Below are 24,501 nucleotides of genomic sequence, written 5' to 3' on the forward strand. Positions count from 1 at the left end.
ATCTCACACACATACACACATATAGGAGAAAGCAACTATATATGAATACATATATGCATAGCCTGCTTAAGAGCTGAAGATTTCCCAGAAATTCATTCAAAGATTTGGGGATTTCGTTGCTTCCTGAGTTGGGGGTCGGACCATCAGAACCTAGGTCTGGAAGAGATATTTGCAATGAAGCAGGACTGTATCCACTCCAACCCCACCCCACCAAAACTCCACCCAGAATTTCTTGGCAGTCTTCAGCATCACTGGATGGATGATGGCTGGCTGCTGAAGACTCTGTCTTCCTCTGTTCTCCACACTCAAGTAACAGGAAATTTCTAGCAAGTACACAATAATTAGAAGACGGAAGATACTGGTAACTTTCACTGACGTTTAGCTATAAGATAAAGCCACCCTCCCCTCCAAGGAGGATGTTGAAAACATACACACACACAAAAAAGGAAAAATAAATTCCAAAAGGATTTCATGTACTTCCTGATAGGAGTATGACAATGCAGCCAATGAATTGGCCCATTTAAGCCACAATCCTTGTTTTCTTTACAGTTACCTTGTTGCTTGTTCTCTACTTGACTCTTACTTGTGGACAAATGCATTTCTATACTCTAATCTGTCTGTCATCTCTCCTGAACAGAGCTGGCCTGAAACTGGGGAACAAGTGGTTTGGGAAAAGAAATAAGAAGATACACAGCTGTTTTCACACACCTCAGGGTAGGTGGTCTGCTCTTTGATATATCAAGTACCAACAATTAGATCAGTTACAAGGGGTTTATTTTAGCCATGGTAGCAGCCGACTGCACTCTTATTTTGGCTGTTACAGGCAACAATCCAGCAAAACAGACTGTGTCACAGTGTAGCACATCACAAGGTCATATAATAAGCTTTAAGCAGTAGAGATAAAAAAGGATGCTGCATGTTCAACACAGAAATTTTCAAACAGGAACTATGCAAGCTGGTACATGAGCCTTGAAAAAACCCGTACCTTGTTAACTCTATGCACCTCTGCCAAAGCCAAACACCAGCAGGTTTTGAGTGAACAAAGCCCGTTTTTTAAATAGTGTTGCCACAATAACAATATTAGCTCCAGGCAAAGTGTAGGCAATGAAGGACCCTTCACAGATACTGAAGAGAAGACATATGAAAAGAATAACTGTTAAACTTACCTGAGCCACTTGGAGTAGCGCATTCAGTTGCTCCTTTTCTCTGTTAAAAAACAAGACATGACAGTCAGAGACAGACCCAGTTCTCCTACATGTGGCTTTCAGAATCGCATGGACACATAATCCCTCCATGGATAAGGTCAAAATAAGGTACCTGTTGTAAGACTGATTTAAAAGCTTTTGTAATTTAGTAAAAATCCAATTCTCTGTGGTTGGCATGACCTTTGTGGGTACAACAGATTTTCCCCACGCACTTAACTTTCAGATCAATCAGGAAATTGGATTAGTTGGAACACACTAGGAAGGACATTGGAAACAGTGACAGAAAGACAGATCAGTTAGACTTACGATAAATGTAAACAGAATCTTCTGAAGTACTATACATCCGTGGATATTAAATGAGGTTGTACATGCATAATTGACAGATATCAGGAAACTGTGTTTTTTTAAAACAGAACAGAATTATTGCAATACCAGCATTGAATTTGTGTTTTGTTTTGCTTTTACTGTATTAAAGCCCCCCAAAAGTTATCAAATTCTTGTACTTTGTTACATGACTAAGCCGAGGACTTTCTATTCTGAAGACCTGGGTGCTCCAGCTTGCGTAACTTCTCAGTGGCATGCAAAACCCAGTTTACTAGTAAAGGCTGTAAGAGTCAGAGTTTGTTAGTAAACATGAGCAGAGGAAAAAAACTATCTCACAGTGCTGCATCTCCACCCAGATCAAAAAGGTACTACTCCAAGGGAAAGCTGTCACTATGGCCAGTTTCTCCATAGCGAGCACACCACAAGCAACTGAACTAGTAGACAGACAAATGCCAGGGTCATGCATAGGGAGCAGGGATAGGATGTGGCTGGATGTAAGAGTCTGCTTGTAGCAACCACTGTGCAGCTAAATTCAGACTGGCAGTGGTAACTTTCAAATCTATAATTCAACCCCAAGCAGAACAGGAGGGCAACAATATTTATTTCCCAGGCCCTGCAGCTTTTCCCAGCCAAATTCTAAATTGCAGCTGCAAGTCACAAAGTCCTTAAAGCTCTCACTCTTGCATGCCCTCTCTCTCAAAAAAAAAACCCAGGAAGTGTTTATAAATGAAAGCTGACATAAGTGAGATCCAGATGGTTCCAACTCTACTGAAAAATCTCTAACAGTAGTCAGGAGTTAAACAACTGCCTTAAATGATAAGAGGGTTCAAGAAGCAGAGCCATTTTAAAACAAATCAGGCATACCACCTACAATCTACACACTAATTCCTGCAACTGTTCCTCACATTTTTTAGACCTCTGATATTTCTTGCTGTTTTCCATCCATCTCCAACTGATCCACACTCTTCCTGAAATGTGATACCCAAAACTAGGAACAGTACTCCAACTGAAGCCTCACCAGTGCCAAGCAGAACAGAAGAATCACCCCCACATCTTACAGAAACGATCCTGTTTATAGACAGCATTTGCTTTCTCCTCTCACACAGCATGACACTGGTGACTAATACTCAACTTGGCCTCCAGACCTTCTTCCTGCTGTTGAAGTAGGCATTCCTCCTTCTCTCTCTGTGCATTTAATTATTCCTAACTGTAGATCTGCATATGTCTGTATTGAAAGTTTTCCTATGTTTCCCAGACCATTTCTTTCATTTGCCAAAATTATTTAAATTGTAACCCTGTCTAACTATATACTTACAGCCCCTCACCAGATGGTTTTATCTGCAAATTTAATAAGGATATTCATATTTCCTCATCCAACTTATTATGAAAACTTTGCACTAGTACCATATCCAGCACAGACCATGGAAGAATCCCATTCAAGAGTTCTCTCCTATTTAACAAAAAAATACTATTGTTTACTAATTAAAATGCAATAATACAATGCAGTAAAAACACAAATCCTAGTCTTGCTTCATGTACTTTTTTCCAAATCACATTCCTTACAGTGTCTTAGAGTATTGTCATAACATATCAAAGCCCTTACCTACCCTTTACCTACCTGAAGTCAAGTTACCTACCCTCTATGGCTTTTCCCTATCCACAAGGCATGTCATAAGCTATCACAGAAGGAAACAGGTAACTTTAATGCTGTTTGTTCTTCAGAAATCCACGTTGGCTCTTAACTCCTTTATCAAGCATTTACAACTGTTTGATTATTTGTTTCAGTATCTTCCTGAAATTGAGGTTAGGCTGACTGGTCCACAATTGCCTCATTCTTCCTTTTCCCATCTTAAAAGGGGGTCATTATGTTTGGAATTTTCCAGTTTTATGGAAACTCCAGTGCTATCCACAAAGGAGGAGAAAGAGAACAGCTACTGATTCAAACTGCTTCAGCCGGTTCTTGAAGTACCCAAACATTAATTTCACCAAGTCTGGATGACTTCTTTGTAATCTGATTTATCTGAGCATTCTCTAACCTTTTATTTCCCTGCTAGGTTCTGAATTCTTGCACATCTGTGCTAATTGTATTTAGTGTCCAACAGTTAAGCCTTTTGGGGAAGACAAATAAAAATAGCATCAAATATCTCAGCTTTCTCAATATTGTAATTTTTTCTTCCTGTTGAACAGTAGACCAAATTGCTCCATGTCTCCCTTTTGCTAACAGTTTATGCACAATAACTGCATGCCAACTTTTAGATCCTTATAGGTCAGGTTGCATCTCGGTCCTTCTAATTTTGTCTCTGCATGCATGTTGGGTTTCTTTGCTTGTTCTCAGTAGATTAGCCGATTTGCAATTTCTGTGGACTTCCACCTCATTTTTGAGGTCAAATGGAAGTTCAGGATTTAGCCAAGTTGGTCTGCTAGTACGTTTTTGGCTACTCACTCTGAATGAAGCCATTTGACATCAAGTAGAAAATGAAAGCAAAACGAGCAGTTCACCTGATTCCTAGAAACACTGACACTTCTTTACAATGATGCTGGGTTCCAGACATCTTTCATGGGCTGGGAACTAAAGGGCAGGGGTAGAAACACACTAGAACAAATAAGCTAAATAGGTCCTTTTATCTAAAACTAGGTAGGGACAAGCTCTACTTAGTACAATGAGGACTTTAGACCTGAGAGAGCGTCTGTAGCATTTGATATCTGCAAACTAGTTATTGACATTCTGAACTTGCACAGCTTCGTGTTGCTGATGAGGCTGTTGTTGAAAATCGACACATTGATAAAATGGAGCCTTCAGTGTTGTTCAACAAATTCCTTGACCAAACTGTTCATCGTTGGTGTCACTGACTCCATGTCTTGTCCCAGCAGATACATCACCCTACTGTCTCCAGCAAAACCACAGGCAATCTCTTTTCCTTGTGACATGCTTCTAACTTTAGAATTTTCTGATGCCTGTCACACGTCTTAGTCTGCCAAGATCCAACTTTGGGACAAGTATGTAACAAAAGCCTATAAGAAACGTAACCAACTATTTATGAAAAACTTAAAACGTCACGGGATTATTTGTTCAAACTTAGATAATAATCTCGTAGTTGAAGTTTTATGCTTCTTAAAACAAAAGATTATCAAGAGAGACACCCAGTTTGGATAGGATGTAGGTAATCATGGAATGAACAGTAAATGATGCATGAGGTGCAGGATTCTCAATAGGTATACTGTCACTGCTCACAGATTGCCTCTTTTTGTCACATTAGCTTTTCCTTTCCCCTGCTGATCTCTTGACACATCCACATTCTTGATGAGAGATACACAGCAGCAGGAACAGGGAGAGCACATGTATTCTCATGAGTGTAAGAACTGCAGTAGCAGCACAGGTGCACTGCCCATCTTGCTGTCTGACCCAGCTTACTGGACACACCAAGACCCATGACACTGGTACCTTCTCACACTGTTAATCCCTCCAGATTTTGGAAGATGGCATAAAACTTCCTTTACCACTGCAAAGGCAACGAGAAAATTATGCATCTCTGCCCAATCAGTGAAACTGCCTCCTTTCATGTACATTCCAAAGCAGAAAAACACTAAACAGAGGTAAAAATACACCAGAAATAGCTTTCCTAAAGGAAGCAGGACACTCCTTTTCCATGCTGCTTTTCTATTCTAAGCTGCCCACAGCCCACCCCAGCTCTGCCCCCTGGCATTGGGACACTGTCTCATGCAATTGCTGTTCCAGTGTTACCATCATGCCAGTGCCCTAGACCCACTTTTACACCTCAGCAGCTTTAGTGCTTGGGAACTATGAGCGCAAGATACCATCTTGTACCTTTCCTTCACCTCTTCCTCTTCCTGTTTCCTCCTACGCTCCTCCTCTTCTTGCCATTGTCTTTCCTCTTCCTCTCTTCTGATCTGTTCTTCCTCTTCTCGCCTCCTTCTCTCCTCCACTTCCTGCTTCCGCCTGAGTTCCTGCTGCAGCAGGTGCTGGTAGAGGCTGCGAGCCAGGCGGCCACGCCAGTGCTTCTGCAGGGTGACTGCAGAGGCCTTCAGTCGCAGCAGGCTCTTCTTCCAGAAGTACGCTCGGTAGTTCTTTTGGATTATAACAACACTGGCTAGCACCTTTTGATACTTCTTCCTAAAAATAGAACCAGACACTTAATGCGCCATGAAGTAATACATGCTTTGCATTTCTCATGCCCTGATATATTGACCAATCTTACCACATCAACAGAAAAATGAATTTGCAAAAATATTACTCAGAAATTACACAATTTCTGTTCCTCTACTGCTACTACCTGTAAATCACATTCTCCTCACTGTTCTCACTCCTATGTCTACCACTGGTTTGTTTCCATGGGCACCTACTTTCGTGAAGACCCTCAGAGGATGAAGGACAGATGTTTGGCACGTGGAAAGAGAAGGTCCACTGGCCCAAAGTCTCCTTGCATTGCACATACACACATTCACTGCGCAATTAGAATAAACACTCAGTGTGGATTTATTATAATAAAAACATACAAATGGCCTTACTATATGAGAACAAAGTCCCATATTGCCCCATCTTTTAAGTGGCCAAAAGCAAATCACTGCAGGAAAAGTAAAAAATGGGGCAAAAATAGATCTGGTCACATTAATCTTGTATTGTTTGGGGGAAACCACAGTGATACTATGATATTGATTGCTGAATGTAACATTGTAACAGGCTCCCATAAACACATACTTACATTGCACAATGTTTTGCTTAAACAATAATGATATCAAAATCAACCTTGCAGCATTTTAAAACCAAAAAAGATGGTAGGGCCCCAAAAGAAAAGAATCATCACTCAGTATTTCTGTAGTCTAATGAAGTTCTAGAAAAGTCAGTTCTTGTCTCTGCATTACAGACTATTTTTATCAAGGACGTGAAAAAAAAGTCACTGGTAGAAGTTTGTACATGATACACAAACTGGGCAAATAACAAAAGAGTTACTAATCCACAGTAATCTGGATCAATTTGTAAGCTAGATTCAAGCAAACATTAAACAATCCAAAAGAGCCAAATGTAAGGTCTTGCATTGAAGAATCAAAGGCCAAACACACCTGATGTGTGACTATGTTAGGAAGCAGCAAGTGAAAAAAGGATTTTGGGGCCAGGGGTCATCAGGTGAAGGCAAACTCCCGTCACAATGCTACAGAAAAAAATACTACTGGGATTCTTATACTACGCAGAAATACTGCGTAGAAGGGGACTGCACTGCTACTTTTATCCTGTGTTCAGTGTTCGCACCTCCATTTCAAGAACAATGTTAGACCCTCAAGTGATTTCTGAGGAAGCAGGATTGGAACCAGAAATTCTGGCTTACAGAAAGAGAACACTTGCTCCATGACCTTAAGAAAGAGAAGGCTAAGGAAAGGCTTGATCCCAGTCAAAGTACCCACATTTTTGGGTGGCATTTCTGTTTATCCAACAGGGGACGTAACAAGATTTAATTGACCTGAAGCTGAAGTCTATTCAGACTGGAAATAAGCAGACATTTTTTAAAGTAATCGAATATATTTAGACATCTTAATATCTTGCTGTAGGGAAATGATCCTTGGTACTATTCAAATCGAAACCTTCTTTCCTCCAAACCAGAATTTCCAGAGGGAAATTCTATGGGGCTGTTACACAGGATCTTGGGCCAGCAGGCTACAGTAATCCTGTGAGGTCTTACACTCCTAGAAAGCACGCTGGAAATAGCACAGTATTCTCACATATCCTTCCCACAGACCTTCTGCAACCCCCTGAGGAAAAGACACACCTCAAAATCCCCTTCCTGGCAATCAAACTCCCTTCAAATGGCAACAAGGACCCATGCTGACAGCTTGCCACCTCCCTGCACATCAGATACGTCAGCCTAGTCAAGAAAATCAGGAGAGGGATGCTAATAGCAGTAGTGTGCAGAGGTCACGCTCTTTTCCGTAAGTATTAAGTCAAAGGGAGGAAGCACAGAGAAAAGAAGAGGAAAGGGAAGAGGTGATAAGATGTGGGAGGTTTTAGATTAATTGCTCCTGGGCTGCAGTCCCTTCACCTCTGCTCCCTCTGTCCTCCCTGTGCCCTGCACATGGGGTGTGAACAGCTGCACATGCACCCTCTGCCAAGGCAGATATAAGTGCATCAAAAAGGGCACTCTGACTTTTACAAAATGCATCTGCCAGAAACTCTCAAGTGCAACATGTGCCAAGCCCTGCCCAGCTACAGGCCAGCTCTGCCTGCTAATCTGCCAGGCTGAAGTGCCCCCTCATTCCTCATGACCGCAGCCAAGCTTGCAGACGCCCTTCAGCTGGAATTGCTGCACACAGGCTGTGAATTTCATTCCCCTTGTTCAGACTTCCACTCACCCTCTTGCACTGGCCAAAGAAATTCAACTTGCAGCCCATGCCGAGGAGCTGGGAGACGTCCTGACCCTATATTACAATAGAAGGCAGGGTGGCTGCAAGGCTCCAGTGCTGCATTTGGAATTCAGTTAATTATTCTGTCGATGAGCTGTAGTTAGCAGTTATGCCTCCAAGGACTAGAGAACACAGGCCTATATTTCCTACTGTCTTCTTCCCCTGAGCAATAAGGTCCTGCAGAATCCAGCGACACAGCCAAATTTGCACATGGATCCTGCAAGCCTGGGAACAGTTATGTGTATTTTAGCTGGTGAAACTGTTACCTGCAGCTCAGAGTTCCACAGATTAGCTACGAAAAATGGGGTCATTTGAATGGGCTTGATTTTCTTGTCTCATATTTTAGTGATCAGTCAGAGATACTAGGCTGCAAGGAATGAGAACAAAGAAAACGTTCTCACCCTTAGGACTGGTTCTCCAGGCTCACAGAACAAGTTCACAAAGGGGCAGAAACCAGTAAAATCCTTCCTGTGGCATATGTACCCTTCTTTGCATGAGACCAAATGAATTTAAATACACTTGTCCTTGCAAAACTAACAGAAATGGTATCAAGCTTAAGGCAGAGCCGCTGGTACTCCTGACCTCTGCCCAACTCTGCACAGACCATTCAGCACTCGCCCAGATGAACTCCCTCTTGCTGGGCCTTCTCTAATACAGGTGCAGCGCAACTGGAAACTCTTCACAGAAAAGTTTTCCAGTCTCCCTCCCTAGCTCTTTCCTCACTCCCTGCTCTCCTCTCCTGCAAAGTCCAGTTACCTCCAGCTGCTTGTGAGGATTTCCACTCTGGCTGCAGAAGCACAGCTTGTTCTTAAAGATGAGACTCAGAAAAGCAACACGTGGGATGAGGAATTCAGATCTGTGGAGACTAGAGAACCACAAGATTTCTAGCCAAGAGGAACACTACTGCAACACTGTCTCCATCACAGCCCTGCAGGGCAGCAGCTACCTTCCCAGGAACTCAGAAAAGCAGTAATCCGGTTTGCCTGCAGTGATGTTTCCCAGAAAAATCAATTTTCCCGTGCTAATCTACCCCTCTCTCCAAATGCTAGACACAAAGTAAAATAGAGCAGAGGCCCTGACAAAAAGCTTGCAATCTCATGTACAAACAATAGAGCTAGCTCATTTGTCTTCCTAGAGGGAAATAAATAAATGAATAAAAGCCCCAGAGACCAAATGTGTATTTTACTGATCTTCCACATTGGCAACGCAGGGTACAACCCTTGCACACATTTCCCAATGCAAAATGAGCTACCTGGTGTAACTGGAGCTCTAAGAAGAGTGCCTGCTGGAACAGCTCTGCTGGCCAGGGATTTCACCTCCTCATACCCCTGACTGACAGGTGTCTGGAGCAGAGACCAGCCAGGAAAGAGCATCTTACTGGGATTAAGTGTGCATGCCACAGCCATTAAGGAGTCAGCTGTTATGCTGACTGCGAGGGGCAGAGGAGGGGCAGTTTGTCTGCAGTTGGTTCTCCCAACCCTCCTCTGGTCAGGTGCAAAAGGGAGCGGCAAAAGGAGATTACTGGTGCAAAGCTGGCCAAAAACCAATTCTGAAGAGTTAATTAAAAGGAGAGGGAGATCACGAGGCAAACAGGCAGGGCGAGGGAAGAGGGTGAGCAAAGGCAGAGCTGCAAGTGAGGAAGAAGCGATTTGCAGGGGGAGCAGAAAACAGAGTTGACAGGCATAAGGAAAAGGAGGGGACCCAAAGCGTAGGTGGGGCCCAGCCAGGAGAGCCCTGAAGGCAAGGAAAAGGTGTCATCAGAGGCAAGCAATGGGTACAGAGGTTCCTGCAGAAGCCTGCTGAGCAGCGTTGAGGGAGGGTGCAAGCGTGCACAGAACTGAAGAAGAGGTGGCAAAGGTGCAGAAAGGTTTCAGCAGAACTGATGCCGGCAGGGAGGGCAGGTACTGCAACTCTCCCTTAGAATACAGGAGGGGAAGAAGGGAGGGATGCGAGGGGACTAGAGAGCAAAGCAGGGGGTCGGGGCAACCCAGGCACGCAAGCACAGGGATGGTGGGGCAGCCCCCAGCACTGACCTTGCCATGTAGCCCAAGACGTGGGCCCGGATGACTATAGCTGCTTTCCTCAACTCCTCTTCCCGATCCTTCTCCAGCTTCTGCTCAAGAGCTTCCTTCAGGAAAACCTGACGCCACGGGGAGGAGTTTCAATAAACACAAAGAGAGGAAAGAAGTCAGTCCCCGGGAGAGCCGGGAGATTTCATCCCCGGGTGACCAGCGCAGAGTGCGCTCCGTGCCCGGGCGCCCGCGGCCGCTGCTGCCGGCGCTCCAGCGCCAGCCGCGGCGCCTCGCCCCGGGGTGCCCCTACTCGGAGCACCAGGAAAAAGTTCTGCAGCGACAAGAGCCGAACTCTGCGCCCAGCCCCCGCCTCCCTCACTCTGTGGTCAAGACTTAAAAGAGAGAGAGGGAGGGAGCAGAGGAAGGAGGGAAAGAGGAGGGAGGAGGAGGAGGAGAGCCTGTGCTTGCGCCTGTGATTAACTCTTTCCCAGCTGACAGCTTTCCCTGCACAATCCAGTACCTCCCTGCAGCAGGCACTGATACCTACTTGGGTGATTAAGTATTTTGCAAAGAAACTCCTCCGCATTTCAAGAAAAGGGAGGAACATTTAGATTTCTAGACTCCAGGAAGCAATCTTAACAGCAATCCTAGTAATGGAAGGCAGTTGAAAGCTGAAAGCACTGGCGAGGTGCAAAACTGAGCATACCCTCAGTCCACCGGAGCTGAAGCCCTCCACCAACCTCCAGAAACTCTGAGGTGGAGATGCTTCTCTGCTGCAGAGGTTCAGCAGTGCAGCATGCATTAGGGGGAACTGAGCTCCGATGGGAGAGGTCTCCAAGTGTTACTGGTTGCGCTTCAGTGTCCACTATTTTAATTCTCAAGCATCTTCCATCACCTGTATTTCAAACCTCTGCTCAGTGCTAAATGCTAGTGTGAGGGATGACGGTGCTATCTTAGAGACAAACGGACTGAGATACAAGCAAGATAAGGGCACGTTTACAGGAATTGTGCTGACATATCTGAGCTACTTTAAATCAGCTGGCTTGCATTATGTTAGCACAAGGTTCAGCACAAATTGCTGAAATACATGCTTTGCTTTTTGAGATGGACTGCAGTCTGCATGGAGCTCCACGGCGCTGTGGGTACACTGTAGCCGTACCTAGCCTAGAATAAGTTGGCTAAGGTATGTCCATACAAGCTGCAGTCACAGCAGCAACTGCCATATGGCCATGCTCATGTGACCTGCTGCCTGACATTGGCTAAATCACTGCCAGGGCCAGCAGCAGAAGGGACTATACTAGTAAAGTGCTGCCCCACTTGTTAAAGCACTGCCGTGAACACAGGCTGTGAGCTGACACTCATCAATTTGCAGAACTACATTAATCAGTAAAAACTCCTTCCAAATTTATTGGATCCATGTGGCTATGCTGAGAGGCCAGAGGGATGTTCAGAGATTTGAACAGTCATTTAGTCCCGTGTCCTGCACAAACTCTCCCCCTCCCCACTTACCTCCCCTTATGTCTCTGCATACCTTCCCTTCCATCACTGCTTTTGGCCTCATCACTTATTTAGGCTCTTTTTTCCCCCTGCAATGTCCAGCGTGTACTGAAACCTCTCCCTGAGTTAGTACCCATAGCCAGTGGCTTCCCTGGACTCGAATTTCTCCTGGGCAGCCATTTCCATTAAGATGGCCTTAAGAAATGAGCTGTTTTGTAATGACTAAGTAACCGTGGGTAGCCTTAAAAGAAGGTTCATTATCAAGGTACTGCCAACCATGAAGCTGGCATCCTTCCCTGCAAGTTGTACATCCACTCCCTCTGTCAACTCAACAATCTTTTAAAGACTTCTTTGAGGCAGGGATTGCTCTTTCCATTACATTCCAGAACCAAGCAGCAGTCACCCATTGCAAGAATGCAACCAGCAAAACACTGTCTCAGTCCATTATCTTCATCAAATTGCAAAAATACTCAGTCCCTCAGTATTTCCCTAGCAAGCACAGACTTTGCTGTGCCAGTAAGGAGGGGGGAAAAACCTAACTTCAGGGCAGGCAGAGTTCAACAAGACTCAACCCTAATCCTATAGGGTTTTTTATATATGCTTGAGAGTGAGGGGTTCATCTCAAATAACATAGCAGTATCTACTTAAAAGCTATTGGCATTTTGAGGGTTTTTTTTAGAGTCCCATAGGTGACAAGAAGAGTAAAACGTATTCAAATCCAGAAATATTTTTGATGCCTTGTGGAAATAACTTGGAAGGTGGCCGTTTCTTTGTCATAATTCATAGTCACTTTCTGAAAACATGAGATCACTTTCATCTGAGGAAGGAGTGATTGAACAAAACATACAAGGTTACTTCTATCATATCTGCTTATATTAGACACTGGCCAAGTTTTAATCCACAGTGCAGCACCACAGTGTTCCTCACACAACCTCAATGCCTGCATGCACCATCAGTGCAACAGTGAACATGTTAAGGTTACGTGTAGATCAGCAGACACAAATGTAACTCTGTGTGCACCCATGTGTACATAAGTGGGATCATACGATTCTTGGGGACAACACTGGGAAAGCAGGAAGTGGGTCACTGTGACCTGGATGCCAAATAGTCTACAGAAACCTCCTCCTTCAAACAGGCCCTGCAAAACAGCAGATTGAAATGTGGAAACGAATGCTTTCAAACAGCAAGGATTACTGTGTTAGACAGCTGTAGGAAATCTGTGTTGTGGGTATGGGCAAGTATGGCAGAAGGTCCAGGTGCACTGAGGAAAGGGGCACAGAAGCTGCTGCTCCATCCCAGCACATCCCCAGAGAAGACAAGGGCACCTTAGCACAAGCTCTTCCATCATCACATTGCTTGTTTGCATCCAAGCTCTCATCTCTGCCATGCCACCAGATAAAACCTGCCTTATATATATTAATACCTCTTATAAACATTAATTTGACAATTGCCAGCACAACAGCTGCTCTATTCTTAATGAAAAACACAAAGATCATGCTGCCCTTCCTCCTCCATTTCCTTTCCCAAGCTTCACAATCCCCTGCACTAATTCACAGAGTCTTTTCCTTCCTCCTCCAAACAATTGCTAGGGATATAATTATCCTTCCATTCATTTTGCAGGAAGTATTCCCCCTTCTATAAGCCTTGCTCTTCACCCACCCCTTATACTTCTTCCTAGGTTACATCCCCATTGGCCTGTCACACCTTTTTCAGTAGCTACTCCTGACTCCATAAGCCAAGCTTAGTTCTGGGAATCGCTAGCTGGGTACCCAGAGCTGCACCTGTAGCAGCAAAAGTGGCAGCAAGGGCACACAGGGGACTTCCTCTCCAGGACAATCACCTACACTCTGCCCCTTAGCTGGTAGCTTCACTTCACCCTTACCTGAAAGCCTCTGGAAAAAGTAGTGCTCTTTTCTTCATCAACCCAAGTATTCCAGGCCTGTGTTACCTAGCACCAGCTAAAACGTGAACACGGACAAAGCACTCTGTAATCCAAACCCAAGACACAACAGCTGGATACAGGCAGCAGGGAAGGGACTACCAGGAAGCACCACTGCTCTGCACAGCCTCACCTTGGCCTAGGGGCAGGCTTTCTGGAGGCACTGTCACAAAGCAGGGTTGCAAGAGGGGTCTCCAAGGGAGCAATGAAATGGCTTAGCCACCATCTGAGCATGGGAAAGAACATCAAGCAACTCATCTGAAGAATGAAATGACAGGGCAATGGTGACAGCACCTTGGAGCAGCCAGAGGCTGGCCAGCCATTCAGCATGTCAGCAAGGGTGGAACAGGCCAGGACAGCCTTGGAGCGATATATTCTTTAGACTAAATAGAACTGCTCCCCTCTACCAGGACAGACATCTCTAATCCAAACCATGTTGAATATAAAATAACTTCTACAACCAAACAAGATGGCTCAACTGCTTCCCAACTCCTTTCAATTTTCCTTCTCTGTGATAAAGAAATACAGAGACACAAAGACTGCCATTTTTAGTAATTTCTTTCTTCCCACAATATTCAGACCCGACAGCAACTAGTGCCTTAGCAGAGAGACTGCTGTTTACCAACATGCCGCATACAGCTCTTCGGCCAAGTTTTAGTCTATAGGATAGAATTGTTCAAAAAAACTACATTAGAGTACATCCAGTGTTTTGGCAACATACAAACACATTTAGTTTGCCACAATTTACTACCTATATTGTTTTTCCAAAAGAATTTGTTTGTGCAGATCAAGGAGCGAGTGAAAACAGACAGATGGACTCAGTCCTTCAGGATGCACAACAGGGATTGAAGAGAAAAGGGAACCTATTGCTGCCAGGAGCTCAAAGCAGCCTGTATTTCCTGTTTGTCATCAGTCTGTTGTAGTCCCTGGACTCCAGCTATATAGCTTATAACCTTTTATACTCTAAACAGTGAGTATGTGCATGTGAGTTTGGTCCTCACATGCGTTTCCCTTCTGCTCTTGCTGTAGCCCAGCAATCTTCCATCTCTTGTCATGCTAGGAAGAAAGTTCAAACTCCATGTTTACCAGCTCTAACCACCCCTTTCTAAAGCTTCCCAGGCACAAGCAGCTCTGCAACACACACATACTCCACACAGGCTTTAACACTAAAATGCTGTGAGACTGGCAGCCACCCAAGCAGTGTGGGTTACCTAGGGACAAGAATGACTGAAATGGTTCCTGGTTTGCAGGGACCAGTGAGGAGACACCAGTGGTTGGTACTGAAGCACGGCTCCTGCTGGCACCCTGACTGCCGGTGCTAGGCTGGCTGTTCAAAGGGAGGGTTCTCTCTACACATCATGCAACTGATGCTACGTGGAGTAAGTGGGTCACACTAATCACACGACGGCCTTGAATAGGAAACCGCAGTCACCCAGGAATCTTGGAAGTGATCATGGACTGGCCAGAAGGCAAAGATTTCGGAATATCGCCAGAGGAGGAGGTGACGCGTGCTGAAGAGGCCCCACTGTATAATAAACTACCAGAAAATGAGACGCAATATGCCCTGTTCACTGATGAGTCCTGTCGTATTGTACGAAAGCATCGGAGGCAGAAGGCTGCTGTATGGAGTCCTGTAAGACAAGTCACAGAAACTGCTGAAGGAGAAGGTGAATTGAGCCAGTTTGCAGACATGAAGGCTGTCCAGCTAGCTTTAGACATTGCTGACTGAGAAAAGTGGCCAGTGCTCTATCTCTATACTGACTCGTGGATGGTGGCAAATGCCCTGTGGGGGTGGCTACAGCAATGGAAACAGAGCAACTGGCAGCGCAGAGGCAAACCCATCTGGGCTGCTGCATTGTGGCAAGATATTGCTGCCCGGGTAGAGAACCTGGTTGTAAAAGTATGTCACGTAGATGCCCACGTACCCAAGAGCCGGGCCAATGAAGAACATCAAAGCAACCATTCAATCTGCAAAGATTGAAGTGGCTCAGGTGGATCTGGACTGGCAACATAAGGGTGAATTATTTATAGCTCGGTGGGCCCATGACACCTCAGGCCATCAAGGAAGACATGCAACATATAGATGGGCTTGTGATCGACAAGTGGACCTGACCATGGACACTATTGCACAGGTTATCCATGAATGTGAAACTTGTGCTGCAATCAAGCAAGCCAAGCAGTTAAAGCCTCTCTGGTATGGAGGACAACGGCTGAAATATAAATATGGGGAGGCCTGGCAGATTGATTATACCACACTCACACAAACCCGCCAAGGCAAACGCCATGTGCTTACAATGGTGGAAGCAACCACCAGATGGCTGGAAACATATCCTGTGCCCCATGCCACCGCCCGGAACACTATCCTGGGCCTTGACAAACAAGTCTTATGGCGACATGGCACCCCAGAAAGAATTGAGTTAGACAACAGGACTCATTTCCGAAATAACCTCATGGACACCTGGGCCAAAGAGAATGGCATTGAGTGGGTATATCACATTCCCTATCATGCATCAGCCTCCGGGAAAATCGAGCGATACAATGGACTGCTAAAAACTACACTGAGAGCAATGGGTGCTCAGGCATTCAAACACTGGGATACGCATTCAGCAAAAGTCACCTGGTTAGTCAACAGTAAGGTATCTGCCAATCGAGCTGGCCCTGCCCAACCAAAACTTTTATGTATTGTAGAAGGAGATAAAGTCCCTGTGGTGCACATAAAAAATATGCTGGGGAAGACAGTCTGGGTTATTCCTGCCTCAGGCAAAGGCAAACCCATCCGTGGGATTGCTTTTGCTCAAGGACCTGGCTGCACTTGGTGGGTAATGCAGAAGGATGGGGAAGTCTGATGTGTGCCTCAAGGGGATTTGATTTTGGGTGAGAATAGCCAATGATTTGAATTGTATGATGTTAATTGCTATGTAATACTGTATGTCATCACTACTATGGTTGCTATATGCCATATCAACGGTATTACAGTATGAATCACCCAGATTAATGAAGAATGAATTTTCATGGAACCAGAACTGGCTCCAGCATGCAACAATCCACCACCACACACCATCCTCCTGCCCTGAAGGACTGTTACGACAGATGGAGCCCAAAGTCATGGACTAAATGAACTCAACGGACATTTTAGGGGGATGGCCCATAGACTAAGGGAATGATATCTGTGTGTATATATCAAAAGACAGGAAAGGTGGTGGTGATTAATTGGGATGTATTGGAAAGTGTGGGATCTGGGCATGACATAGATGGTATAGAATAAGGGGTGGATATTGTCCTGGTTTCAGCTGGGACAGAGTTAATTTTCTTCCTAGTAGCTGGTATAGTGCTGTGTTTTGGATTTAGTGTGAGAATAATGTTGATAACACACTGATGTTTTAGTTGTTACTCAGCAGTGCTTACACTAAGTCAAGGACTTTTCAGCTTCTCATGCTGCCCTGCCAGCGAGGAGGCTAGGGGTACACAAGAAGCTGGGAGGGGACATAGCCAGGACAGCTGACCCAAACTGGCCAAAGGGATATTCCATACCATATGACATCATGCTAAGCATATAAACTATGGGGAAAGCTGACTGAGGGTCCGCTGCTTGGGGACAGGCTGGGCATCGATCTGTTGGCGGTGAGCAATTGTTTTTCATGTGCATCACTTGTTTTTCTTGGGTTTTATTTCTCTCTCTTTTTGTTATTTTCCTTTTCATTACAGTATTTTTATTATTATTATATTTTATTTCAATTATTATCTCAACCCACGAATTTTCTTACTTTTACCCTTTTGATTCTCTCCCCCATCCCACGGGGGGAGGAGTGAGCGAGCAGCTGTGTGGTGCTTTGTTGCCAGCTGGGGTTAAACCACAACAGAATATTCGTTGAAGAATTTACTGGAGTATGTGGAAAGTTGTGATAGAGACAGTTTCCCACTCCCAGATTTCTATAGCAATATATCTCACAACGCTTACATCTATTTCTGCGTGAAGCTGTCTCAAAGCTTGAAAAAATTCAGACTGAAACATCCAGCTCCCTCCCCATTAAATGAAAGATAATGATACATTTCCAGTTGGATGTCTGGAGAAAAAAAACAAAACAAACCCCCAAAAATCCAGACTATACCAGGCAAGAGAGAAATGTTAAACATTCACCAAAACAGAAGCAAAATCTGAATTATCCAAGTGGGGAGAAGCATTTGGATACCTTTTCCTAGAAAATGTATGCTAGCATCCGGGCTAACTGCACAAACCATCAGCTGAGCTTCCACAGCAGAAGCTGTCACACATCTGGTGATCTAGCTACCTATTCACAGTTTAGATATATACCAAGTAGCAGCTCACTGCCTCCTGCAAGAATTTCGGTTAGCCAAGCAGAACAAAATATCTGGCACAAGAGGCAAGAGTTAATGGCACACATTGCAATTGCATACAATGACACCCATGCTTTTTCTCCTTGGATCCTTAAATTGGGTCAGACACAACAAAATCAATCTGCCTTGGTGAATGAGAAGGAACTTAGACAAAATCAAAAGGCCTTCTACATCTCTAGGTACATAATATGGGAAATATTTGAGATGCTACAGGTCAGTGGCATAGTCCAATGTATTTAAAGGGTCATCACTATTTTGCCCTTTCTACTGGCTTGAATCTCACCAGATGCAATTGCATCCCCTTGCAGCTGGAACAAAGCCATACCCTGCCCCACACTGATGAAGTACCTTGGTTTTACCCAACTGCCATTCTTTCTTGCTGCTGTCATAGGTCTGAAGAAAGCCTGCACATACAGCTTTGCTGTTGTCTGAGAAACTTAGCCCCTTCACAAGCATCTTGTACCTAAGAACCAAACAAAATCTCATGAGATTACGTATGACAGTAACCCTACCCACCTTGCCCCAACCTTTAACTCTGATTATCCTCCTCCCATTAGTCCTTCTTCCTCTGGGACCTCCCTTCTTCGTGTTTGCCTTCCAATTTGGAAATTTCCATCCCCCAACCTTTATCTGTTCCTACCACACTGGCAATTACTGTTGCAATCCCAGTAATAAAATACAAACTCAACAGCATTTTTCAGTAAAGAACAACTGTCTTTCTGAAACACGTGCTTTCATCAGACACAAGTTATTTTGTTCAGTATAGGGGTGGCATTTAACGCTCCAAGAGACAAAGAAAGCAATGTTCAATGGTCCCTTCTAGCCTTAAACTTCAAGAAATCCTTTTGATGCAGCTAATTAAAAGAAATAATCACTCTTTCCAATATTAGTCATCAACCATACTGTCCATTAAAATTTGCTTCAGCCTACCAGATTAAAGGTTTTAAGTATGATATTTCCTTTTTACATATTATGACCAGCTGGGTGTCACAGCATCACACAAGCAAATCTGTGGCAAAGCTACAAAAAAAAAATTTTAAAAATGGACCGTCTGGCTATTTTTCCATTCTGACTTTTACCCTAAAGGCAAGTCTCCAAAAGGTCTTCCAAATCAGTCTATGATATGGGCAATAAGGACATGGTTAGAAAAACATCTCACAAATGATCCATATCAGTAACAGCAGTTACAGAGGAAACAAATATATAGAATCATATACCTTGGGGCTGTTACAGCATGTGGTACAATGATAGCAATTACCTGCTGAGAAAGTCCTGGAAAAGGCGCCGTATAGGGAAACCTGCTCTCCGAACTTTCACTGTCTCCAGCATCCCTGAATACCGGAGTTGATTTAGCACCACATCTGGATTGAAGAGGTTTGGTGCCTACATAATGATCCAGATTCAAAAACAAATAAGAAGAGAGTTAGAATAAGTGTTGATCTTGGTATTACTTCTTTGCTGACCTGAACAGCGACTGTTTCTCTGAGCACAGACAGTCACAGGTTGTATATCTGTTTCTCTGTAGAAAGTCAACCCTGCATATTTGGGCATGCCAGGTATAAAGGGGGAAGTTTGGGCCAAGGGGAAAGCAACCTCACAAAACTGCATGGTGCAGAAAAAGGGATGAAAGGGAGTTGGGCAGATCCTGGAAAGAAACAGTCTGCAGACTGCAGTTGGATCATGGCAGTAAAGCAATGATATAACGCATTAACACATACAAAATGCAGAACTCTGACTCAGTTCTCTTTGCAGTCTCGCTCCAGTCAAACTGGAGACAAACTGCAGAATTCTTTTCTGGCATAAAACCCCCAGCAGGCTTTCCTCTGCCATATCATACACGGTTTCAAAACACACAAAGAAAACGATCCGTTCAGAGCTCCCCACCCAATCTAGTTAGCAGCATATCCTCACATCACAGTTCACAATACAAGTGAGAGCCAGCCTGTCTCTAAGCACTGTGACTTGCTCATGAATCGTCCACCTCCTCTGCCTCAGAGCCAGGGATCTGCAGCAGACGCTTCCTACCGCACGAGCCCTGCATTCCAGAACAAACTGTCTACAGGCACCACAAACAGGAGCGATTGCTTCTTCTACCACAGCTCTGGGCTCTGCACAGGACTGGTTCATCTTCCAGGCTTCATAAGCACAGAAAGAGGTGGGAATGGCTATATCATATCATACTCAGCGTGCAGTCTTTTCATCTTATTACCAGGAGGAGAGTGTATTTTTCCTCAGCTATAGAACAACTAGAAGGAAAAAGGGAAGGTGAGGGGCAACTGCTCTTATCCTCAGTTTGGACACTGACAGAGGCACCTGTCAGGCGTTTGTGCAAGTGAGTGCTCATGAAGGCCTCTGTGTCACATGCATACATTTTGCTGGAAGACAGACTTGCCTTTTCTGTATTTGGTTTGATGCAGCGGATGAAGAATGGGTTGGAAGTACTAAGCGTGGCCATCAGGGAATGGAGAGAATCCTAAAAAGCAGAAAGACAAAACCCAAAGGATCAGTCACTACAGGAGGGAAAGGGGCTACACTTGATGCAATAGGGTCTTCATGCAGCTCTCCCATTCCTAATGTCCTTTGACTCTGCCTACCAAAACGTCAATAACCCAGGATATCCCTTACTGTCCAAAACATACCCACACAGTTAGTTACTCTAACACTGTTTACATGGTCATCCTTGTTCTCAGAGCTGTATAGCTGATGTGAGTTATTTTCACAAGTCTCTCAAACTCTAAATATAGGAAACTAAAACTGTGAAACTAACAGAAGGTTTGCAGACAGTATAGGGGGGTGAGATTCATACCTGCAAGGCCCCTCAATAAGGTTTTATTGGAATTGCCACTATACCTGTAAAAGATGTGGCCTAAAAGGACACATACACTTAGCTGAAACACCAAACCAACATGAAAGATCAAAGAACCTCAAGAACTTCATATACTTAGCAAAGTATTCTTTTCCTCTGCCACCCTGCTCGGTCTTAGCATCTCACATTTTACACCAGACAGAAATCCTTGGGGCAGTGGCACTGTCTTTTTTTAGCACTACAGCATTCCTGCACATTTTCAGTGCTGGACACAAAACAAGGATGAATGACTCCTCTTGGCTGCAGGCCTTGCTTTACCCATCTGCTCCTTCCCAGAAGCCTGCTGCTCTCTTGGAAAACATCCTACCCTGAACTGGGAACTGACAGTCGGTCTGCGCCTCTGGGTGCCCATCTTCAGTGTCTCTTCACTGCAACGACTGCAGACTCTTTCAAAAAGGTCATAGATGAAGTCCAGCCTAAGGGAGAAGAAAAGAATTAAAGAATATGCAAGACACCCACCACCTGTGAGAAGATGGCTCTCATTCTCAGCTACTGCCCTGTCCCAGTGTGAAACACCTTGTTTTTATTCCTGCTGTGCCACAGAGTGGCTGGAGGAGGCAGTTCAGCTGGGCACTTCAGTGAGGAAATTAATACTTTCCATGTGGCTGCCCAGACCCCGCAGGCTGCCCTGTACGCCACAGTTGGCTGCAAAGCCAGAAATCCCATCTCACGCTGTCAAGCAGGATATTACACAAAGGAAGATCTCCATTCTGCACTGGCTAGGACACCTCCCTCAAGCTACATGCCCCCAGGCAAAACTACCTTGAAGGTACTCCAGCTAGACTGTGTGCTGTCACATCCCTCCCTACCTAGCTCCCATGACATGCTCATGCAATTGCAACCACAGCTCTTCTGTGGCCAGAGGAATTCTAGAGCTACCCTCAGCGTAGGTCAGCTCTGGGGAATCTTCCACCGTTTTGCCACTCCTTAGACAGTGGTGCTGGTTCTTATGAAGTTGCACAGAGTTATCCATGACTGCTTGTGCCAGTTTATTGTTATGACTGCTTCTAGCAGAATTTCCCTTTCTGGCTTGTTGAAAAACCCTGAGTCCTTCTATTATGCTGGACAATGACGACCACAATTCTGGCTTCAAGCCCTGTGTAAAATGTTCCCCAGATGACACTGTCCAAGTAAGGAGCTACGAGCAGCTCATACTCTCAGCTCCCTCAGGTTGTTTCAAGGCTGCTCACAGTGCGAACTCTGCAGCGGGCTTCAGAGAAGATGCAGTTCTGAAACAGTCTCATCAGGCTGAGGCCCAAAGGCAATACATGGACTGTGGTAAGAGGCATGTGGTAGAGTTGGTACTCAAAAACTTCTAGGGTCCGCCATGTTATTAAATGCCTCTCTCCTTCTACTAGGTCCCAACTCTGTCTTCCAGACCTTGCTCAAGGTCAAAGTCAGCTCATTTCCCTAGGGTCATGTTGCAGCACTGGGATATAATACTAGAGGCCATGCCCAGTCCCACAGCAAGGGCTCAGTCTGGCTCAGGATAAGGATGGAAGCTCTCCCCTAACAAGCAGGCTGGAAAACAAGCAGCCTCTGTACAAAGACTGGCATTTGACAGCATGGCAAAGAGCCTCGACTCATTCAGGGGTAAATTTGCCATTGTTGGGACAGGGAGGTAAGAGGAAGAAGAGGAAAGGGAGAAAAGAGGAAGGAGAAAACCAGCATTGCCTGGAGGGATTTCTGTCATGCTTTTATAGCTCTTTTCAAAACTGGGACAAGAAGAGTACTGATTAAATCTGTGCCTCATCTGACTTCTCCAGCTTTCCTTTCTTTTGCCAGGACACTTAAGCACAAAGAGAAGAATCATAAAGAACGATGCCTGATGCTCAGACAAAAGCAACTGCTTTCCTTGGTCTGGTTATTACATGAATGCGGCTTAGTCCAGCCCAACAGATGTGGCCTCCTCACAAGCATAAGGTGGGCTTACCTGCTGTCTTTCAGCATGTTTAAAATGTCATCTCGAAAGGTGTCTCTGTTCTTCTCCAGAAAGCCTCTCACATCATATAGCACCTGCAACGCAGACAGAGCCACTAGAACAGTGCTGTACAAATCATTAAGCACTTCTACATTAACATGCCAATGTACAAGACCTCCAGCAGAGCTACACAGTAACGCTGCAGGCATATGCCAAGATCCAAATTTTTGGGGTCAAAGAGCTCCAGAGCTCTGCAGTTACCAGCAAGAAAGTGGCTTTTAGCCATCAATTAAAAAAAAAAACCACAAAAAATCCTCAAAAACAGGAGCCAAGTGAAACAGCTGCAGAGATTTGCCTGTGTGTGTGTGGGGGGGGAAATCCTCTGCGAGGTGGGAGGTACTTCATTCACTTTAGGAAATACTAACTATGCCACCCAGTGCCCCGACCTCCCAACCACTAGTGCTCAGCAGATACGATTCTAGGAGGAGGTTAGCCCTTCTTTAGTGTGCAGGTTGCCCTCCCTTGACACACCTCCATCTGCTCCATATCTCTCCACAACAAAAAGAGCAGCATTTAACGTTGAAGGCTTGGAGACCTTTTTCTTTTTGCGATAGGTATTTAGCCTTGTCTCCTCCTCCCCAAAAGTCAAATTTTCCTTGTGACCTTTACTTTGGGTTTTGTTTGTTTGTGAATGTCCATGAAAAGACAACATGAATAACAGAAGTAAGGAGGAGTTTATCCCCTAAACCAAAAGTTACCTGAGAAACTCAAACAAACATCCAAGCTGGAGAGTATAGTACTGGAGAATGACATGCTATTTTAAGCCCATCACACTCCCTGTGCTCTGGTACGGGGCACTAACTGTGCGGAAACACTCAGCTCTGAGAGATATTCTTGGTTTTTGGAATCTAAAATCCAGGACCTCAAGCTCATTATACACCAAGCATCTCATAGATATACCATGAACACCTACCTCCCCAGCATAATGTCTTATGCCAAACTGATGGTCTGTTACCCGAGGCTTCACATAGTAGTGGTTGCTCTGAAAGGAAAGAAAAAGAAGTCTCGTTATAATGCCAGTGTAAGAACAAACAGGCTCAGTCAGGAACTCTGCCATGACTATGACAATGCTGGGATGGGCAAGGACCTTAGCTGTTGCAGAGCCTGACCACATCTGCTGCAGCTATCTGCAGCTACATTACAAATATGTTATTCCAATAAGATGGAAAAATCCAGCCCTTCAAGGCATTCCTCATGTGAACAAGGGCTTGCAGAATCAAGGTTGGGCAGGCATGCCATGGATGAAATGTTAATTCTTGCGTGTCTGACACCTGAGGAGACTGGGCTCCACACAAACCATGTGGTGCAGGACACAGGATCAGGATGCAGGGAAGATGGCAGCTTTGCAGAACACCTACACATCTTTCCTTTGTCAAAGGAAATGTCATACCAATCTCCTGTCTTCCTCTATAGTTCATCTTTCTTTGCACCTCTCTTCCCCTTTTTTCAATATTCATTTCTCCTTTCTCTTATTAGCTGTTCTACTCCCTCGTTTCCCCCCTCCTTTCTTTGTTCTATGAAAACCTTTAACTATGTAAGAACAGCCACGCTGCTTGAGACCAATGGTCCATCCAGCTGAGTATTCTGCCTCCAGCAGTGGCTATGTAGGGCAGAGTAAGAACAAGACAAGTAAATGATACTTTCATCCTAATACTCTCTCAAACTCCAATTATTTTCATGAGGTCTGCCTAACTAGTAACGCCAAGTGGATTTCTCTTTGAAATACTTGCCCATTCCACACCTGAACCCATGCAGACTTCTTGCATCCAGAGTGTCCTTTCACTGGGAGCTCCCAACCAACCACACAGGGAACTACAGCTGGTTGGTTTAAGCCTGTCTCCCATTACTGTCATTTGTCTTCTATGGGCCACGTGTGACTTTTAAACCCATCACATCCCCCCTAAGTCATC

At 44.8% G+C, this 24,501-nt stretch overlaps 1 protein-coding gene across 1 annotated transcript in view; it reads right to left on the reverse strand.

Moving 5' to 3' along the window:
- LOC127018389 (unconventional myosin-X-like) overlaps window positions 1–24,501 on the reverse strand; it is an 88,835-nt gene that overhangs the window by 26,833 nt on the left and 37,501 nt on the right. The window contains exons 16-24 of the mRNA XM_050899979.1: window positions 23,505–23,573; window positions 22,544–22,626; window positions 20,918–21,026; window positions 20,137–20,217; window positions 19,003–19,127; window positions 18,093–18,207; window positions 9,974–10,080; window positions 5,356–5,661; window positions 1,167–1,206 (exon numbers count right to left, since the gene is read on the reverse strand). Coding sequence (XP_050755936.1) covers window positions 1,167–1,206; window positions 5,356–5,661; window positions 9,974–10,080; window positions 18,093–18,207; window positions 19,003–19,127; window positions 20,137–20,217; window positions 20,918–21,026; window positions 22,544–22,626; window positions 23,505–23,573 — 1,035 coding nt within the window. The remainder of the gene's footprint in view (window positions 1–1,166; window positions 1,207–5,355; window positions 5,662–9,973; window positions 10,081–18,092; window positions 18,208–19,002; window positions 19,128–20,136; window positions 20,218–20,917; window positions 21,027–22,543; window positions 22,627–23,504; window positions 23,574–24,501) is intronic.

Source organism: Gymnogyps californianus, chromosome 7 (assembly GCF_018139145.2).
Source record: "Gymnogyps californianus isolate 813 chromosome 7, ASM1813914v2, whole genome shotgun sequence".
In the NCBI taxonomy this organism is placed as follows: domain Eukaryota; kingdom Metazoa; phylum Chordata; class Aves; order Accipitriformes; family Cathartidae; genus Gymnogyps; species Gymnogyps californianus.